General features: G+C 38.3%; 1 protein-coding gene across 13 annotated transcripts in view; it reads left to right on the forward strand.

Annotated features, from left to right (window-relative positions):
* DGKZ (diacylglycerol kinase zeta) overlaps window positions 1-19444 on the forward strand; it is a 139946-nt gene that overhangs the window by 102914 nt on the left and 17588 nt on the right. For 9 of the 13 annotated variants that reach the window (XR_009152558.1, XM_058161751.1, XM_058161754.1 and 6 more), the window contains 13 exons: window positions 1891-1969; window positions 2839-2894; window positions 3821-3883; window positions 4111-4184; window positions 4315-4426; window positions 6555-6754; window positions 7528-7628; window positions 8047-8126; window positions 10433-10477; window positions 10768-10837; window positions 18021-18061; window positions 18395-18573; window positions 19255-19286. Coding sequence is in view for 11 of the 13 variants with exons in the window: in XM_058161751.1 (XP_058017734.1) it covers window positions 1891-1969; window positions 2839-2894; window positions 3821-3883; window positions 4111-4184; window positions 4315-4426; window positions 6555-6754; window positions 7528-7628; window positions 8047-8126; window positions 10433-10477; window positions 10768-10837; window positions 18021-18061; window positions 18395-18573; window positions 19255-19286 (1132 nt within the window). In the remaining 2 variants the exon portion in view is untranslated. Of the gene's footprint in view, window positions 1-1890; window positions 1970-2838; window positions 2895-3820; window positions 3884-4110; window positions 4185-4314; window positions 4427-6554; window positions 6755-7527; window positions 7629-8046; window positions 8127-10432; window positions 10478-10767; window positions 10838-14370; window positions 15373-18020; window positions 18062-18394; window positions 18601-19254; window positions 19287-19444 lie in introns of those variants that run through there. The other 4 variants (XR_009152559.1, XM_058161748.1, XM_058161752.1 and 1 more) reach the window with 4 other exon arrangements.

A 19444-nucleotide genomic window follows, 5' to 3' on the forward strand; every position in this document is an offset into this window, starting at 1 on the left:
ACAAGTCTTAAAGTTGCTAAGGTTGGAGACCCCTGCTTTAAGCTATTGCCAGTTCTTCATTACTTTGCTCCAACTCTGGATGGGGAGAAACAGACTCAAGCTCAATCCCTCCAAGACGGAGTGGCTGTGGATGCTGGCACCCCGGTACAGTCAGCTGCATCCGCAGCTGACTGTTGAAGCAGTTAGTGGCCCCAAAAGAGGTGGTTCGCAACTTGGGCGTCCTCCTGGATGGACGGCTGTCCTTTGATGAACATCTGGCGGCCGTCTCCAGGAGGGCCTTTTACCAAGTTCGCTTGGTCCGCCAGTTGCGTCCCTTCCTTGACCGGGATGCCTTATGCACAGTCACTCATGCTCTGGTTACGTCTCGGTTGGATTACTGCAATGCTCTCTACATGGGGCTGCCTTTGAGGAGCACCCGGAGGCTGCAGTTAGTCCAGAATGCGGCTGCGCGAGTAGTAATGGGAGCCGCTCGTGGCTCCCACGTAACACCACTGCTCCGTAGTCTGCACTGGCTTCCTGTGGTCTTCCGGGTGCGCTTCAAGATTTTGGTTACTACCTTTAAAGCGTTCCATGGCTTAGGACCCGGGTACTTACGAGACCGCCTGCTGCTACCCTATGCCTCCCACCGACCCGTACGCTCTCATAGAGAGGGTCTCCTCAGGGTGCCGTCCGCCAGTGTCGGCTGGCGGCCCCCAGGAGTAGGGCCTTCTCTGTGGGAGCATCGACGCTCTGGAATGAACTCCCCCCTGGCCTACGTCAAGTGCCTGATCTTCGGACCTTCCGTCATGAGCTAAAAACATACTTATTTATTCAAGCGGGACTGGCATAATAGTTTGATTTTAAATTGGGGTTTTATTAATATTCTTAAATATTTTAAATTTAATTTTAATTATTAGCCGTTTTTGTAATTTTGATATGTTTTAATTTGTTTTAATTGTACATATTTTGTATTTTATCTCCGGCTGTACACCGCCCTGAGTCCTTCGGGAGAAGGGCGGTATAAAAATTCAATAAATAATAATAATAATAACTTGCCCTTTCAAAGAACTTCCCATTCTCTGGAGTTTCAGATTCCAAAGGCATCCTTAGAATTTGGGGAAAAAGGTAGGTTGGAGTAAAAAAACAAAACTATTTTCCTTTTGAAGCATGACTTAAACATGAATATGTGGGAATAGCTAGTTTGGCTCTAAGAATTTCTTCTCATTGTTTAGAATCACTGTGACTTAAGAGTATCAGAGTTTCAGCTAAAACAGCTTTTGTGAGAATCTCAGGAACACATGATTTGGTATTACAAGTAGTCCTCAATTTACAATCCCAATTGAGCCCAGAATTTATGTTGCTAAGTGAAACATTTGTTAAGTTAATTTTGTCTCATTTTATGACCTTTCTTGCCACATTTTTTAAGCGAATCACTACAGTTGTTAAGTTAGTAATCCAGTTGTTAAGCGAATCGGGCTTTCCCGTTGACTTTGCTTGTCAGAAGGTCACAAAAGATTGTCTCATGACCCGGGACACTGCAACCGTTATAAATATGAACCAGTTGTCAAGCATCTGAATGTAAATCACATGACGATGGGGATGCTGCACCGATCGTAAGTGTGAAAAATGGTCTAAGTCACTTTTTTCAATACTATTGTAACTTCAAATGACCACTAAACGAACTGTTGTAAGTCAAGGACTATCTTTATATGGTATTCTCATTGAGAAGTTTCTGCATTCAGAATTTCATTTTCATCCAATAAATATTAGAAGAGACTTTAATAGATGAAGGAGGTGAGGGTTTATATTCACAGTTCTTAACTGCTTTTTTTATTCCATATCTGTATACCAACTAAAAAAACTCATTCTATCTTTCACTCCTGGGTTAAGTGTTCTGTTTGTCTCTTTCAGCTCCCTCTTGATGTCTTCAACAATTACTTCAGCCTTGGTTTTGATGCTCGAGTGACACTGGAATTCCATGAATCTCGAGGTAAACATCAACATTTCTAATACCGTCAAAGCAGTGGTGAAATCTGAACCGGTTTACTACCAGTTCTCTGGCCGCGCATATGTGCTGTGTGTCAAATGCGCGCTGCTTGCACAGTACACACCAAACGGGAGCTGCTTGTGCGGATGCGCAGTGCACGCCAAAAGGAGGCTTGGGAAGGTAAGTAGAACAGCGTGGGGGAATCAACTGTGATGCGCAATTTTGGGAATCTTTTTAAAAACTTTTTAAAAGCATTTTTTACTACGGGCTCGGGCGAATAGGTAGTAAAAAAATGTTTTAGAAAAGTAAAAAAAAAGGCTCCAACGATTGTACGGCAGAGCTGGGATCATCGGAGCCTTTTTTTTTACTTTTTTAAAGCATTTTTTTACTACCTATTCACCTGAGCCAGTAGTAAAAAAATGCTAAAAAAATTTTTTTAAAAAAAAGTTCCTACAATCGCGTGTCGCTCAGCTGATCATTGGAACTTTTTTTTTTTTTTTACATTTTTCTCTACCAGTTTGGCGAACCAGTAGCATTTTTTTATTACTGGTTCAGGCGAACCAGCCCAACGGGTAGCATTTCACCCCGGCGTCAAAGCTTACGCTTTGCAGATTATGTTAGGGCTGGGCTGATTGCTTGAGAAATGCTTACAACTTTGACTATGGAGGAGCTAAAATCAGAAAGCTGTACTTTAATTTATAAGCCCAGGGAAGGAGGAAAAAGAAAGTGATTAAGAATTGGAATGGGCTCAGAAAAATAATTGATGCCTTTCCAGGAGTAAAGATTCATATTGTTTGTAATACTAGTGGGAGGGATTCAGCTTCCCGAGAAGCAGTGACTCATAATAACAGATCATTAACTTCTTTCTCCAGAGGCCAATCCAGAGAAATTTAACAGTCGATTTCGGAATAAAATGTTCTATGCTGGGGTAAGTTCATCAGGGCACACGCCCCAGTCTGCACTTTCTACTTTTCTCTTGATATGTATGCCCCGTCCCCCACAAAAATACTTATTATTGATAGCAACCTTTCCCAAGTTGGCATCTTCCAGATGTGTTGGAATCTCATTTCCCTAGAAATACCAGGAGTCCCACTCTTCATACATGTGAAGGCATTCTGAGTTGGGAAAAGGTACTATTGGTTTCCTTTGGAATTGGATGTAGGAAAAAAATACTTTATCTGTATTGAAAAATCTGTATTGGTACAACTTGATTGACATTACCAGAATTTGAGTATGAGAGAGAGAGAGATAATTTGGTTTGTGTATATGAGAAAATAGTTTTCCTGCTTTGTCTGGAAAAGAAGTTTGAATTAACTCTGTTGCAATTAGTATTGAGTTAAAGTTTTGTATGGAGTATTTTTTTATGTAAAATAGGTGAAGATTGTCAGCATAATGAAAGAAGAATATTCAGAAATGTTCAAGTGCAATCAGCTTACAGGAGAAAGTGGTTTACAGCTTTTCCCTTTCTAAATGTAGTTTTGCTACCTCCGGTAAGGTGGCAAAGCTATGAAGGGGCTATGAAAGTGGGAGACATTGTGCAATGTAGCTCAGCACTAGATTCAGCCAGGGAGTGAGGATCATGGGATGGGACTTGATTATGCCCTTAGAAATTTACCCAAATCCATGTATAATAGAGACTAGGTACCATCTGTGAAGTAGAGAACAGAATGAAAGATGGTAGTGTTGGATAATTGAATGTGCAACATTCCTACTTAAACAGATATCCTACCCTGCCATTTTCACTGAGATTTAAAATGAGGTAATTTGCTGAAATTTGCCCTCACAATCTTCCCTTTCTGTTTAGAACCAGGTAGGCAACTCTGTGAACTGTTTCACTTTTTCTTCTATTTGTAGACAGCGTTCTCTGATTTTCTCATGGGGAGCTCTAAAGACTTAGCGAAACACATCAAAGTGGTGGTGAGTATCTTGCGATACGGATGGGTTCTTTTCAGTTTATTGGCGAAACAAGGTTATTGGCCTTCGTCTCATGACGAAGTTGGTTATTATGGAAAATATTGGGAGAATAAATTATTCCCAGGCCAAGTCTCAGGCAAGAAAAATTTGGCTGTTCCATAGAGTGGAGAAGATTTGGCTTGTCACTTCTTGTCTGACTGCTTATTCTCTTTTTTTAAAAACAACAACAGTGTGATGGAACAGATCTGACTCCCAAGATCCAAGATCTTAAGCCTCAATGCCTCGTCTTCCTAAACATTCCAAGGTGGGCTATTACATTCACTGCCAAAAAAAACCAAAAAAACTCATTTTTATGCTGCATTCCCAATTTTCTAAACCCCTCCCTGTGTTTTCTGTTGTAGCAGTTCATTTTTCTCCCTTTCTTTTATGCATAGGTACTGTGCAGGCACTATGCCTTGGGGCAACCCTGGAGAACATCATGACTTTGAACCCCAGCGACATGATGACGGCTGCCTTGAAGTCATTGGCTTCACCATGACCTCGCTGGTGAGTAAGCCCAGCAATTCTGACTTTTCACTCCAGTCTGCCTAAGGAGCTATATTGTTGAAGTGCATCCATTAATAAATTTCCTTTGTACTCTTTGGGAGCATCAAAGCATTACTGACAGGCACAATAGAAATTTATTGTATTGTACATTTCAGATTACACCCAGAATAGCTGAGATGAATTAAGTAATCACAAAATATAATTAATAGATAATTATATCTAAGCAGGATGTTGTCTGCTCAACAAATAAAGGGTTGATACTGCTCTTACCCAGGGTTGAAATGCTACTGGATCGGACCAGATCACAAAATCTGGTAGCGATCATGGCTTGGTAGTTCGGTGATCCGGTAGCAATGGCGGAATAAAGCTCCGCCCACTCGCCTGGGTGTCATTACTTCCTGGTTTTAACCAGGAAGTAATGTGTTTTTTACCTCCTGCGCATGCGCAGGTTTTGCGCATGCTCAGAAGGTCTGCACGCACATGTGATGCGCACAAGCAAAGCGAGCGCACGCAGTGCATGCACTTCTGAGCCAATAAAGAAGGTAAGTAGATTTCACCCCTGAGTAAGAGCAGTATCAACCCTTTATTAGTTGAGCAGACAACATCCTGCTTAGGAGTAAACAATGGAACATTTGGTTTCTGCAATTGTTGATTTGGGACCTATTTCTATGGGGCATAAAAAGGCTGTAACTTTTTGTCCCTTGCTCTATTCCAGATCTGAACTGGGCCTTCACCACTTTCATTTTGAGTGGCTAAAACAGGTTCCATTCTTTTCAACTGTACTTCATTTTGCAATGGAAATTGTCAGGACTGCCCAGATTAGATTAAAGCCACACATATGGAATCCACTGAGATTAAAGCTCAATCAGGCTACGTCTTCTCCCTGATCTTCGGACCTTTAAGCGCGAGCTCAAAACTTTCTTCTTTCACCAAGCAGGGCTGGCCTAATGATAAATTTTAATCGAGGGTTTGTTAGTGGGGCTTTTAAGGGGTTTAATTTATTTTATAACTTTATACACTTATTTTAATTACTCAGCTTATTGAATTAGATTTTTAATGAATATTGTATTTTAAATTTTTTGGTATTTATGTTTTATTTATGCTGTACACCGCCCTGAGTCCTCGGAGAAGGGAGGTATAAAAATTTGAAAAATAAATAAATAAATAAATAAACCACATGTGCTAGCAATTTACGTTGTGTGAAGATGTGACATTGCATTCGTGCAAAATAGTAATGCTAGGACTGAATTCATATCAAAATTCAACAGAAATCAAAGGGTTAAAACCTAATAAAAGGTCCTGATAAGGATGCAGAACACCTTGCTAGTTAGATCCTAAATGTATGAGTTTGCAAATGGTATGTCTGGGGATATATGGCTAAGAAATGCTCCTAAGACTTTTGAGCATCACTGTTACATTACAACTCCATATACCATTGGGAGTCAGCTGCAGCACTTTGGGTCAGTGGGGTGGAAACTGCAGGCAAGCCAAGCTCTCTGACACATTCAGAGAAACTTTCTGATGGAATGAGCTAGGCCCCAATAAATTATTGTCTCAAAGCAGGTGATTTGTTATGTCCAAAAGAGCAAGGAGATTAGGCTACGTGTCATTTTACATTTCTTTCCACTTGTATAATTCTATGACAAATTTCATGTCTCCTGCATTACATTTTATGGAAGAGTATCAGAGGTGGGTTTCAGCAGGTTCTGACCAGTTCTGGAGAACCGGTAGCAGAAATTTTGAATAGTTCGGAGAACCGGTAGTAAAAATTCTGACTGGCCCCACCCCCATCTATTCTCTGCCTCCCAAGTCCCAGCTGATCGGGAGGAAATGGGGATTTTGCAGTAATCTTCCCCTGGATTGGGGAGGGAATGGAGATTTTACAGTATCCTTCCCCTGCCACGCCTACCAAGCCATGCCACATCTACAGAACTGGTAGTAAAAAAATTTGAAACCCACACTGAAGAGTATCTCAGGCCACAGGTTGGATCATGCTACTCTTCTGCATGTACAAAGGTTCTTCAGAATAGATTGAACTGAAACCCATTTTGAGACCCAGCTATATATGTTATCTATTAGCATGAAGTATATATAATCCATTTACTTCACCTTCTTCTTTGTTCTCTAGGCAGCACTGCAAGTGGGCGGCCATGGAGAGCGGCTGCACCAGTGCCGGGAGGTGGTACTTACCACATCCAAAGCCATCCCCATGCAGGTGGATGGGGAACCTTGTAAGCTGGAAGCTTCCTGCATACGCATTTCACTGCGCAACCAAGCAAACATGGTGCAGAAGACCAAGAGGAGAAATTCCATGCCTCTATTGAATGAGTATGTACCATAGGGAGGATCTCCAAAGCTTTGGTACAACCAAGAAAGAAGTTCAGAGTATTCAGCTTTGCTACAGTTTCTGTTGGATTTTGATCATATCCCAAACTCAAGGCTCAATGTCAGGGAAGGTTCTAAGGCTATAAGACAGTTTTATAGCTCTCTGAAATTTTAGTCAATTATTTTAAATTTAATTTTGAGTATTCATTACTTTATTTTAAATAGGTTCTTATGGCAAGTTGGAAAACATTATTAGGTGAAGACTGTATATAGCATTATGAAATCAAAGAGAATTATATTCAGTAACTATTCTCTACTTCAATTCAATTCAATTCAAACCTTTATTGTCAGAGTACAACATGTGATACCTTGCATTCTCCTGCTCCCCATTTGAAATAACAATAATAGAGTGTCAATATTACTCTTCCTATTTAGCCTTATCCCAGTAGTACAAACGTACGCAGATAGGCAATACAAATTGCCTATCTGCGATAGATAGGCAGTAGAGCTTATCTTGTCCGGGTGAGTTTTTCTTCAGCAGCTATCAAACATTTCTCTCAGGGTGGATCTACATGTGCAACATGCAGCTGTTGACCATGCTTGTTCACAACTAAGAGAAGTTTGTTAGAAACCTGACACATTGTTAGAAACATGCTATTGTTATCGCCTGTTATTCACCTTCTCAATCAGTAGTATCTCCTCTTCCTTTTTTTTTTTTTGCACACAATAGTGTTATCCTCTCTAATTTTCCAAACATATATGCTTCCTTTTTTCAGTCAACAACCAGTTCCAGAACGGTTAAGAATCCGTGTAAGCCGAATTGGCATGCATGACTATGAGGCACTTCATTATGACAAGGAGAAACTCAAAGAAGCTTGTAAGTAATTAGGGGATTTGTTTAAATAGAAAAGCCAAGCACCCTCCAGAGGAAATCTGGAATTTTCAGCTGTTTATTTATTATTGTACCCACTTTCTCTAAGTATCTGGCAAGTAACTAATGTTAACATAAGACCTCTTTTGGCCTTTGTGATACATTGTAATACTGAATAAGATAAATATTAAAAAGGCCTTGCATCAGAATGTGAGGAATGGCACACTTTTAGAAAAAGCGTTTAGTCCACAATGTAAATCCCTGAAAATTTTCCCACATAGAGAAGTTTTTCCCCTCAGAAGTGCTGATGAACTAGTAATTTCTCAGGGGTTTATAAACCAAAGTAAAATACTTGGCATACTGAGCAATCATAACAAATATGGTTAGCAGGCAAAAATAATTGCTTTTTTTTTTAATTTTACAGCCGTGCCTTTAGGAATTATTGTGGTTCCAGGAGACAGCGATTTGGAATTATGCCGGACCCACATTGAAAGGCTTCAAGAGGTGAGTTGCCAGAAAAACTATTTTAAGGAAAAAGTTCAATCTTGCTGCACTTATGACTCGTCAGACAGCATACCTCAGTCATATTCTTACTTCAGTAGTTATCTGTACTTCTATAATGATAATGATTTTCTTCTTTTGAAGTTAAAAGCAAAAAATACATAAGGTGATATTCTTGTTGCCAGTTGACTGCACATAGAAGAAAAAGGAAGAGCCTTATTTTTATTTAAATTCACCATTCTTCCTCACACGCTCTGGCAAAGAATTCAGACTGAGCTGTAAAAATACCATTTGTATAAAGGAAATATGTGGACAGAACAAATCCAGATGAGGTCACTGATTTCTGAGAGAGGCATGGCAAACTGAATATACCTTTGGAATAACAGAACTGAACACCATGATAGAAATCAAAGAACCATGAGGGTAGTAGACCAGTTTTTCAGAACCTCTCCAGACAAGGAGAGGACAAGAGATCACTCACTTGTGTTCCAGACGGCAGCTCTTTACAAGGAGACTAAAGAACAGCGATTTTAAAAAAAATTAAAGGGAAAATACAAATGACAGCCAAGACAAATACCTTGAAAATGTTTTCTTACTGGATCTACAAAAGAAGTTTTTAAATCCTTGAAGAAGTCTGTGCAAGGGAATAAAGAATTAGAAAGAGAAATGGAATGCTTTGAATGAATTCAATAATAAGACTATTAGAATGAAATGGAGGAATTTAAAGTTGGCGTATTTGTTCAAAGTTAAAATAAGACATTTATTTGCAAAGTTCTGGCAACCCTTTACAGACTTTTTGCCATCACCAACATTGAAAAGTTGATATTTATATGCATTTGCTTATAAGTAAGGGATGAGATATGGTATGAAGAGATAAGTACCTATAACCTTATAGGGGGGTGAAATTGTCTATATTGTAGTATAGGTTGGAAGTCACTTCTTTGTCTTTTTCTTCTGTTTATTTTTTCTTTGTACTTTTCATTCTTTGTTATTATTTTCTTTCTTTAAGCTTAGTTTGTATTAGTTGTAACTATTGTGATCAAAATCCTTAATAAGAATTATATGTAAAAAAAAGAAAGAAATCCAACTAGGGTATGCAGCATAATAATTTAATTATCTAACTACCCAAAGAACTTAATTGATAGGAGATATGTAAATATCCATTATAAATAGATAATCTAGATTATAATACTATAATATTATAATCTAGAGAGCTAACTACTCAAGAGAATGGATAGGGGAAAATAAGTACATATTTATTCTCATATCATTTAATATCCTCAAAAAAATATTCCCAATGAAGTAGAGTCAAATGCTTTCCACAATGAGTAAATTCTCAAATCTAGAGAGAACTTCAGTTGGGAGAGGTTTCTGAATGTTAATTTGTCTTCTTTATTTTGCCCTAATCTAAAAAAACCATCATAGACCTGCCTTTATGTCTAAGAGAAGCTTGAATTTAAAATCAGAAAATATTTACAAGCAATATTCCAAATTCTTTTTCAACAAAATCATTCTGCTGTTTTCCTCCTTTAGCTTACAGTTTGAATGTATGGTAGAGCCTCCCTGTCTAGAAAGAGCAGCTTTCTCTTACTTGGTGGCTTCAAGTAATTTTCCTATCCACCTCAACTAATTGCCATTCATCTGGGACACTGGAAGGTTGCTCTTGAAACTAGATTTACAGAAAAATATAAAATAAAATGGGTATTCGTTTACTTCTAACCCCTTTCCTTTCTGCTCTCTCTTTCTTACATTCTGGAATCTGGATTCATTCTTTGTCTAGTACTTGAGTATCAACCAGATAATGCAGATGTTTAGGCTAGAAGAGTCCTGAAACTTTAGATCTCTCAGTTTCTTCAGATAGTTGGGACTTTTATAGAAAGGAAGAGTTATGAAATTGGTTCATTTAGTGGCAGCATATGATAGAAGCTGATATAGTGTAATCCTTGAATTACTGGGATGGTATTTTTGAGCACTTTGACTTCTACTGTCAGTTCCTGTCTTCAAAGTCTCCTTATGATTTGAGGCATTTATCATAGATATAACACACACCTGCAAATCTCAGTGAGAGCTTATCAGGGGGGTTGGGTGTGTGTGTGCTGTCAACATTTCAGAAGTGTTTTGTCATTGCCTCCTTCCTAGGGCTGAGAGGGTTCCCAGCTGGTCACCCAGCTGGTTTTATGCCTAAAGTGGGACTAGAACTCAAAAGTCTCCCACTTTCTAATTTGGTATCTTAACCACTACACAAAACTGGATCTCTAATGAAGTTCTTCATTACTGTCATGGTAATTCAGTTCCTTCCCTTTCCACAGGACTTCCCTTCTTGCACTTCCACTATTCAGAATCTATTTCCTCAGGTGTGTATCTTTTTCTCTCTTCTTATCTGTGAGTCCTTTTTTTCCTTCTGTTGCTTCCATAATGTGTGATTAGCTTGCATCGGTATCTGTTCAGTGATATTTGGGGCATGTTTGTTGAGTTGTACAACTTTATGCTCTAGTATGTGTGCTAGTAGTATTTGTTAACATACATGCACTGAGTCTACCTGGGTTATATAGATAAGACAAAGAAAATGGAAGAGACAGTAAGCCTAGATGAAATAGGAACACAGGGGAATTGGTTTTTTTATTGTTCATTTATTTTGATCCAGGAGGGAGATGGAGCCAAACCAAAGACATTTTCATGCCAGAAGCTCTCCCCCAAATGGTGCTTCCTAGACTGTGAGTATATATGACTGTGGTTATTTCAGTATCTATAAACTTTAGAATCAAAGTGTGGGAACTGTTGCATCAAAATTTTCCCATGCTACCATCTTGGGAAAGTCTTGCCACTAACACTGGCACTGTGGTAGAAACTGTTTCTATAATAGGGTTTTATTTTCTTTCATGTGGAAATTATAATAGCGTTCTGCTGCACCTTTGGAAATTTTTTTTAGTTCTTCATTTCCTTTCCTATCGATTTTTTTGGGGGGGGGCTATTCTTGAATACACACGAGATAGAAGGACCTCTTTAGTATTTAATGCAGGGATTACTGAAACATTTGATTATTGAGTGAAATACTGCCTGGGATGGTTTAATTTTTGATTCTTGCAGGAGTATTAAGTGCAATACTCTGCAAGAATAAAAAATAAATCATCCGAAGCAAACAGCTGACAGTCCTCTGTGGGAATTGAATTTTTAAAGGGGAGACTTTCCAGGGTTTTTTTTTTTACCTGATAACTCAGTCTTTCTTATTGTAACTTAAATTCCTCGTTCCATGTCCTAAACTCTGGAATGAGAGAAAGCTGGTTTTGATTTCCATGTGATGTCCTATCATATATCCCTCCATTGTCTGGTCTTAAGGTTAAATCTAACCACATTTTCAATCTGTTTCTTGTCTTCTGATCATCTTCATCATCCTCTCTGAATCTGATCTGATCCAGTTTCTCTGAAATGGCCTTAATGTATTAAACCCAGTACTTGAAATGAAGTAAAACCAAAACAAAATAATTACGTCCCATCACTTAAAACTGCCTTGGTTATTTTTTGCAGAAACATCACCATACTGACTCTTCTTTGGTTTACAGCACAATACTATTCCAAATTCTTTTGCATGAGTAGAAAACAAAAGTACAGTTACAGTATACTTATAGTGCTTGTACGCATTTTATATATGTCTTTTTATGGTATTAGGTATCCTGCCTAATTTTGTTTCTCCTTCTAAGCCCTTCCCATGCTGGTGGAGGTATAAGTGTAATTAAATTTAACATTTGGTGTTAGTGATAACAGAGCTGCTACATTTGGACTGCAATAATCCATAGTGGAGACAAGAACATACAGAAAACTTTATCTGTGAAATGATCAAGTGTTCTTGATTTTTGCAGTTCAGATATGGTAGCCCTGAATTTGGTTTAATTGGTTAGAGAGCAGCATGAAACATGAACAGGTGCTTAATAGATATTATGGATCTCTATGAACTAATTAAGGGACAAAAATACTGTTTTAAAAAGTAGATGTGGGAAAAAGTGTTTACTTACTGAGTAGAGAATATTTTTGCCTGAGGCGAGCACTATTTTTAAGAAAAGATATCTCAATCTATATGCCAGCAGCAGCAAAACTGGAATTAGAAATGGACTGGACAATCCACTCACCCTTTCCCCACCCCTCTTTCCCTCCAATGGACAGTAAAGTAGCACCATCAAAGCAGGAGGCAGCTTCAAAATCTCTTTATAAGTATTGTGTAAAATACTTAGATATCTACAAACATAAAATAATCTACCACGTTTCCCTGAAAATAAGACCGGGTTTTATATTAATTTTTGTTCTAAAAGACACATTAGGACTTGTTTTCTGGTTAGATCTTATTTTGGGGGAAATACGGTACTAAATGTACTCATTTGGCTGACAATCTTAACTGGGGGGTAGGGCTTATTTGGGGGGTAGGGCTTATATTACGAGCATCCTGAAAAATCATGCTAGGACTTATTTTCCAGTTGGGGCCCCGTAGGCTTTCTAGCTCATTGCTGTCATTAGACAGAAGCCATAACTCACTTTACTCTGTCATTGCAATTCACTTAAATCATTTAAGTTCTAGATCACTAGGTGATTAAAGCCATTCATTTAAACTCCAAGTTAGGGAAAGGCTATTTCTGAGCAACAGAACCTGTGCTTTGTTTGTAGAATGTCCTTGGTTCAGTTCTTGACATCCCTAAATTAGAGAGAGCACACTTATGCCTGAGTTAAAGAATTAATAGCAGTCATTATACAACAGTAATATTTTACAATATAAATATTGGGATCCATTTAGATGGATTAACAGCATATATAAGAAGGTGTTTTGTGTTTCAGAAAAATAGAACCTTGGCTTCAAGGAAATGTCTTGAACAAGCTTCATTTTCATCCAATTACAGAACCTTTTGACTATCCAAAATTTTCTATCCAAAACTTCTAAGGAGTTTCTATCGTTGGCATCTGTTGCCATTTGTCCATGTTGGACTGTTAACTCTTGGGATAATTTGGGATAGATAAGATGTTTTGGTAAATTTTCTACAAGTTGATTACAATAATAGTTTCGTAACAGAGGGTTTTGAAACTTTAATGTTGGGGTTTTTTAAATTGTTGTTCTTGTTAACTATTTTATCATTAATATAGTTGATAGATGGCAGGTTAATAATTTGCAAATATATTTATTAATTTAAAATTGGGGGGGCAGTTTTGCAAAGGGTGGGAAGCTAATATTGTAGTAATGTGTTAAACAGTATTTGACTGGGGGGATAATATGTCCATATGTGTTAGAGTTTTTTCTTTTTTTATATGCACTTTTTTAATGTCTTGTTTTTGTGTTTTTAATTTTTTTTTAAAAAATTGGAGTTTTGTATTTTAAGTTTATTTGAATAAAAATAAAAAGAGGGAAAAAGCTAACAGAAGTCATTATAAAACAGTGTTATTTTACAGTATAAATATCGGGATCCATTTAGATGGATTAAGAAGAGTATATATAAAGAAGGCTTTTTGCGTTTCAGCAAAATAGAACCTTGGCTTCAAGGAAATGTCTTGAACAAGCTTCATTTTCATCCAATTACAGAACCTTTTGACTATCCAAAATTTTAGGAAGGAGTTTCTATCGTTGGCATCTGTTGCCATTTGTCCATGTTGGACTGTTAACTCTTGGGACAATTTGGGATAGATAAGATGTTTTGGTAAATTTTCTACAAGTTGATTACAATAATAGTTTCGTAACAGAGGGTTTTGAAACTTTAATCTTGGGGTTTTTTTAATTGTTGTTCTTGTTAACTATTTTATCATTAATATAGTTGATAGATGGCAGGTTAATAATTTGCAAATATATTTATTAATTTAAAATTGGGGGGGCAGTTTTGCAAAGGGTGGGAAGCTAATATTGTAGTAATGTATTAAACAGTATTTGACTGGGGGGATAATATGTCCATATGTGTTAGAGTTTTTTCTTTTTTTATATGCACTTTTTTAATGTCTTGTTTTTGTGTTTTTAATTTTTTTAAAAAAAATTGGAGTTTTGTATTTTAAGTTTATTTGAATAAAAATAAAAAGAGGGAAAAAGCTAACAGAAGTCATTATACAACAGTGTTATTTTACAATATAAATATCGGGATCCATTTAGATGGATTAAGAAGAGTATATATAAAGAAGGCTTTTTGCGTTTCAGAAAAATAGAACCTTGACTTCAAGGAAATATCTTGAATAAGCTTCACTTTCGTCCAACTACAGAACCTTTTTGACTTATCCAAAATTTTAGGGTGGAGTTGCCATTTGTCCCTGTTGGACGGAATGATGATGCCTGAATTAGATTTTCTCCTTGGCCAGCAGATGGCTCTACAGGAAAAGGTTGAGGAAGATAAAGCAGTTCCACCACAATTTAGCTAAGGATTCCCAGAAACAGTGAATACCAATGAATATGCTACATTGAAATTTACCTTTTGTGCATCAAATTCAATTATAGCTTTTTGGAGGGTGGTGGGGAGTAACAAGAGAAGGCAAAGTAATAACAATTGTTTTCATTATTTTTTTTCCCCCCTTGCTGGGCCTGTGACCCAACCAGCTGTGTTTTGCAAAAATTCCCAAGTGCTCCACAGGGCAGCAGAAACTTGTTTACAAACACAGTTTTGTTCCAACTTCTTTCCCAGCTGCAATTTGCCCCCTACCTGAAGGCCTTCCTAAAGCTTTCAGCTGCACTTTTCACTTTTAGTAGCACGCTTCAACTCTTTTTAAGGTTTTAGTTTAAGCAAGACTCTGAGACTCTCCCACAGGCTCAGACAATAGCAGCTTTTGTCCCCCTGTAGCAAAGCCGGAATAAGTTCCCAAACACACAGGGAGCAGTTTGCATGGTCTTTGGAGTCTGTTGATGCAGCACATCCCTCCGGGCCTCCCTTCAGTAAGGTTATAGTAGGCAATTGGAACAAAGCCCTTAAGAGATCTAATAGATGGGGACAACATGAGTGAGATTTAACCAGGATAGATAGTGGAGAGTGCAGAATGTAAAAACGGACAGGCCACAATCAAGACTGAGGAGGACGCTGGGACAGATTCATGTCACTGCAGGTTCTTTGTATATAATGCTGGTAGATTGAACTTTATTCTGTATTCTTCCTTCTAATCAAGGTGTGTAAGAGAGAAAGCAAGAGCGATTCATTTCACTGCCGTCATCTGCTTTCCTCCTGATTCCATTTATTTGCTCGTATGTTCTTCATACTTCTTAACTGCCCATCTCCCCCTCCATTCCCTTTTCTCTGGGTTTTTTAAATCTTTTTCTATTGCTACTCCCTCAAGGAACCGTAGGATAGTAATGTCCTATCGGTGTCAGTAGCTCAGTTATTAGCCTCTTGTTCACTGCATTCCTTCCTTATTCACAAGGAATAGAGAAAATAGTTCTTCCAAATGTACATCATTGTGCAATCTTGTTCCCAAATAAAGAAATGAAATCACCAACTCTGATGCGCAACATACAGGCACATGGACACATTTCACTATGGGATCCCAGTGAGAAAAGGCCATCTCTTTTGTGCCCCTATATGAGGATCCTGTTCCCAGATATTGTTGCTGCAGATTGTTTTCTCTTTTTCTGCCAGTTTCCCAGCAGCATGTTCCAAATAGAGGAAAATGTGTCAATGGAAAAAAAAAAGCTGGAGTGGTATTCAGGGGCAACACAGGCTCATTAAAATGGTTGAATTACTGGCCTTCATCAACAGCTCTGCGACTGTAAATCTCTCCCCGGGACAGGATAAACGAGTCTCTTTCACTCTTCTAATCTGCTCTGGCTTGTGTCGTGAGCTCCCCTCCCTTCCCCATCGCTTCTGCTCTATTCCCAAAGAGAATTCCCCAGACTTTCTAGGGCCCAGCCATAGCAACCTCCCCTTGTCCACAGCATTCTGCAAACCCAAAAGAGGTAAGGAAAGGTCTTTAAGTCCACAATATTTAGTCACCTGGGCTGTAGTTTCCTAGCTCAACGCTCTCTTATGCCTGGAGCCTTGGTACAGAGGATTAGCGATTCTCATCTGTTTGGTGTCAGCAATTCCTCAGGGTGAAATTCACTTACCTTCCCTACTGGTTCGCAAATGTGTGTGCGTCGCGCATGCGCAGAGGCTTAAAATCATTGCAAAAAAATGACATCATGATGTCCGCACAGATGAGCGGAGTCTCTTGCAGCCGCCGCTACCGGTTCACCCAAGCTGGATAGAACTGGCTGAATTTCATCCCTGCTTCCCCTACACTTCCATACAGCTCAGCCACTCGCTCCCGGCCTTTGGATGCATTGGAAGTTCAACATATCAGAAGGGCCACAAACTGGGAAACTGGGTACCTCTATATTTTCTTTATAACCCAGCCATGCCTTTTGAGTAGCAGACAGCAAATTCCCCTGTTGTTGGAAGGCAGAAGATAGCTTTCTAACATTCGCAGAAGCATTATCAGAAAAGGAATTGCCTTAGTATCATGGCTTGTATCCTATCTACTTGCTACTCTACCTTAGCCTTTGATGATAGGTGAAATGAGTCAGGAGTCTTCTGGAAAAGAATTGGAAAATCATAGACTTTTTACATTAGACAGCAGCAAATTATTTACCTAGTTGCAGTCATATTCCGAAAGCCTACACAAAAAAACACAAAATGTTTGCCTGCGTTCCCTTACATCATCCTAATGGGGCGGGGGCAGGGATGAAATGCTCCTGGTTCAGACTGGATCCGGTAGCGATGGCAGTGGGTGGTTCGGAGAACCAGTAGCAAAAATCCCTGGGGCCCCCCATGCCCAGCTGAGCCACGCGATCATCAGAGGGTTGTTTGTTTGTTTGTTTTACTTTTAAAAGCATTTTTTCTTCAGCTGATCGTCAGAGCTTTCAGTAGGAAAAATGCTTTTAAAAGGCTCTGATGATCCCAGCTGAGTTGCCTGATTGTCAGAGGCTTTTTTTTTCTTTTAAAGGCAAAAAAATGCTTTTAAAAGTGAAAACAAAAGCCTCTGACTATCAGGCAACTTAGCTAGGGTTGTCAGAGCCTTTTAAAAGCATTTTTAACAACCTCTTCGGCCGAAGAGGTGGTAGAAAAAAATGCTTTTAAAAGTTTTTTTTTTTTTTAAAGTTGGCCAGGCACACCCAGTCACATTACCACCACCCCCAAGCCACGCTCATAGAACCGGTAGTAAGAAATTTTATATTTCACCACTGGGGGGGGTATGCATCCGCTGATCTTGGTGGAGAATAACATGTATGGTAAAGCATTTAGGAGCAGCCAGTTCTTGCTTTATTCCTCATGGAAATTTTTTATGTCACTTAAGCTGTCAAAGATGGGAGTACCTCCTGCTAACATGAATCCCTGGCACTCAATGGATCTTATTTAATTTTAATTATTCTTTCATTGATTAGCAGATAATGATGATAATAACCTATCGGTTTAAATGTCAAGATACGAAAGTGAGTTTTAACAATACATTCAGCGTGACGTCCACATGTGTCACACCAAGTATACTTTTAAATGAATGCGATTTTGTCAAAACTCACTATACTCAGCACACGCAAACATGCATCAAGGAAAAAGAAAGCACATTTTAATGAAGCTGTTTTTTTATTTGTACTCAAGCATGACTAAAAATAAGAGAATAATTTAATCTGTTTACTTTAATGGAGTAAATCATGTTTCATCAAAGTGGCTAACATTGCCAAGGCTATATGTCAGGCTTATTGTATTCAGCATTCAATTATGGAATACAGCCCTGGGCTCAAAATTCAACATCTTCCAATTGTCTCTTTGGAAAGGCAAATTCCAGGGCTTGTGGCTATATAAATATATGGGGAAATAGATAGACAATGTCAGTTAAATTATTGAGAAAATGAATGAAAGCACTTAATATCTTGCTGGGATTCTGTATAAATACCAAGTAACTTATGTATTTGTTTTACAGCAACCACAGCAGACCGTTTTTATAGAATAGACCGTGCCCAGGTGAGCTTTCCTTTGTTGTCCAAAGACAATAAAAAAATAAAAAAGTATATTTTCATGCATTTTATGGAATAACGTATGATTTTTGGCATGCATCTTCATTTTTGTTTTTAAAATATTCTGTACTGCAGGATTAACTGAATGAATTCTTCTTCAGAAATAGTTATTATCTCCCGCTAGATGTTTTGCTGTTTATTTTTGATGTATTTATATAGAAAAAAACAATTGCAGTGGTTTGCTGCATATTATCGAATGATATCGATTGAGGTCCTCACTAGATAATAATGGTAGAAAAATTAATTCTGTCCCTAAAATTATGTATCTGTATATTTCCAGGAACATCTTAATTATGTAACAGAGATCTCCCAGGATGAGTTGTTTGTGTTAGACCCAGAACTGGTGCGCACTCAAACAGTGGGCACATCTGCCATGCCTGATCTTGTTGATGTTCCCTCAACACCTACAAAGCAACACCTTCCTCTCCCAATTTCACCACCATCTACACCAGTCTCCAGGTGAGGCTGTCTGCTTGGGGACTAGAGGTAAGAAAGACCAGGCTAGATTAAGGGAAGGACCCCAAGGAAAAATAGCTTAAGGTTTTATACAAAATGGGGAATGAATCTTTGAATTGGGATAGGGGGGCTTATTTGTCAGCGCCATTAAAAATACCAGGCCATGAAATCAACTCCACAGGATGAGATTGACTTGCAAGTCTGGTTGTGCTATACCTCCTCCTCCTCATTCTTGTAGTTCAGTGTATAACAGAAGTATCAGCCTGAGCCACTTCCAAAGGTTATCTGAATGTTCTGGACTTTAAAAAGTACATTAGTCCCTTTTGCCTGGGCAACACCACCTGTGTCAAGCTTATATTCCTTACTCTCTATACCCATAACCTCAATAATTGGAATATTGGATAGTCTATTTTAAATTTGAACAGAATGGCACAGTGGTTCATACTGGGTGAACAAAGCCAGGATGAGAGGATGTGAATTCCTAAAAAACATCTTGGATCAGCTACTTACTTCAAATGACTTAATTCTTTAAATAGCACAAATCAGAATTACCAATCTGTAGGATCTTCCTTTTCTATGTGTTTGATTCTAGGCAAATAGAGTAGGAATTCTTATGGAAGGGAGGGATTTGAATAGAAAGGACTTGTTTTTCAGCTTTGAATCTTTCTTGTTTTGTTCTTCCAGCTCAGCAGTGGACAGCAGCCAGATCTTTAAAGGTGAGACCTTGGGTTCACTTTCTGGCCTTGCGGTATAATTTGTTTCTAACTTTTTTTTTTTAAAGCAAAATTTTTTATTTTCCATAATAATTCCCACAATTTGACCAGTGTACAATACAATTACTTATCCAACAATCGATCCTATACTCAAATTATAC

Source organism: Ahaetulla prasina, chromosome 1, assembly GCF_028640845.1.
Source record: "Ahaetulla prasina isolate Xishuangbanna chromosome 1, ASM2864084v1, whole genome shotgun sequence".
In the NCBI taxonomy this organism is placed as follows: domain Eukaryota; kingdom Metazoa; phylum Chordata; class Lepidosauria; order Squamata; family Colubridae; genus Ahaetulla; species Ahaetulla prasina.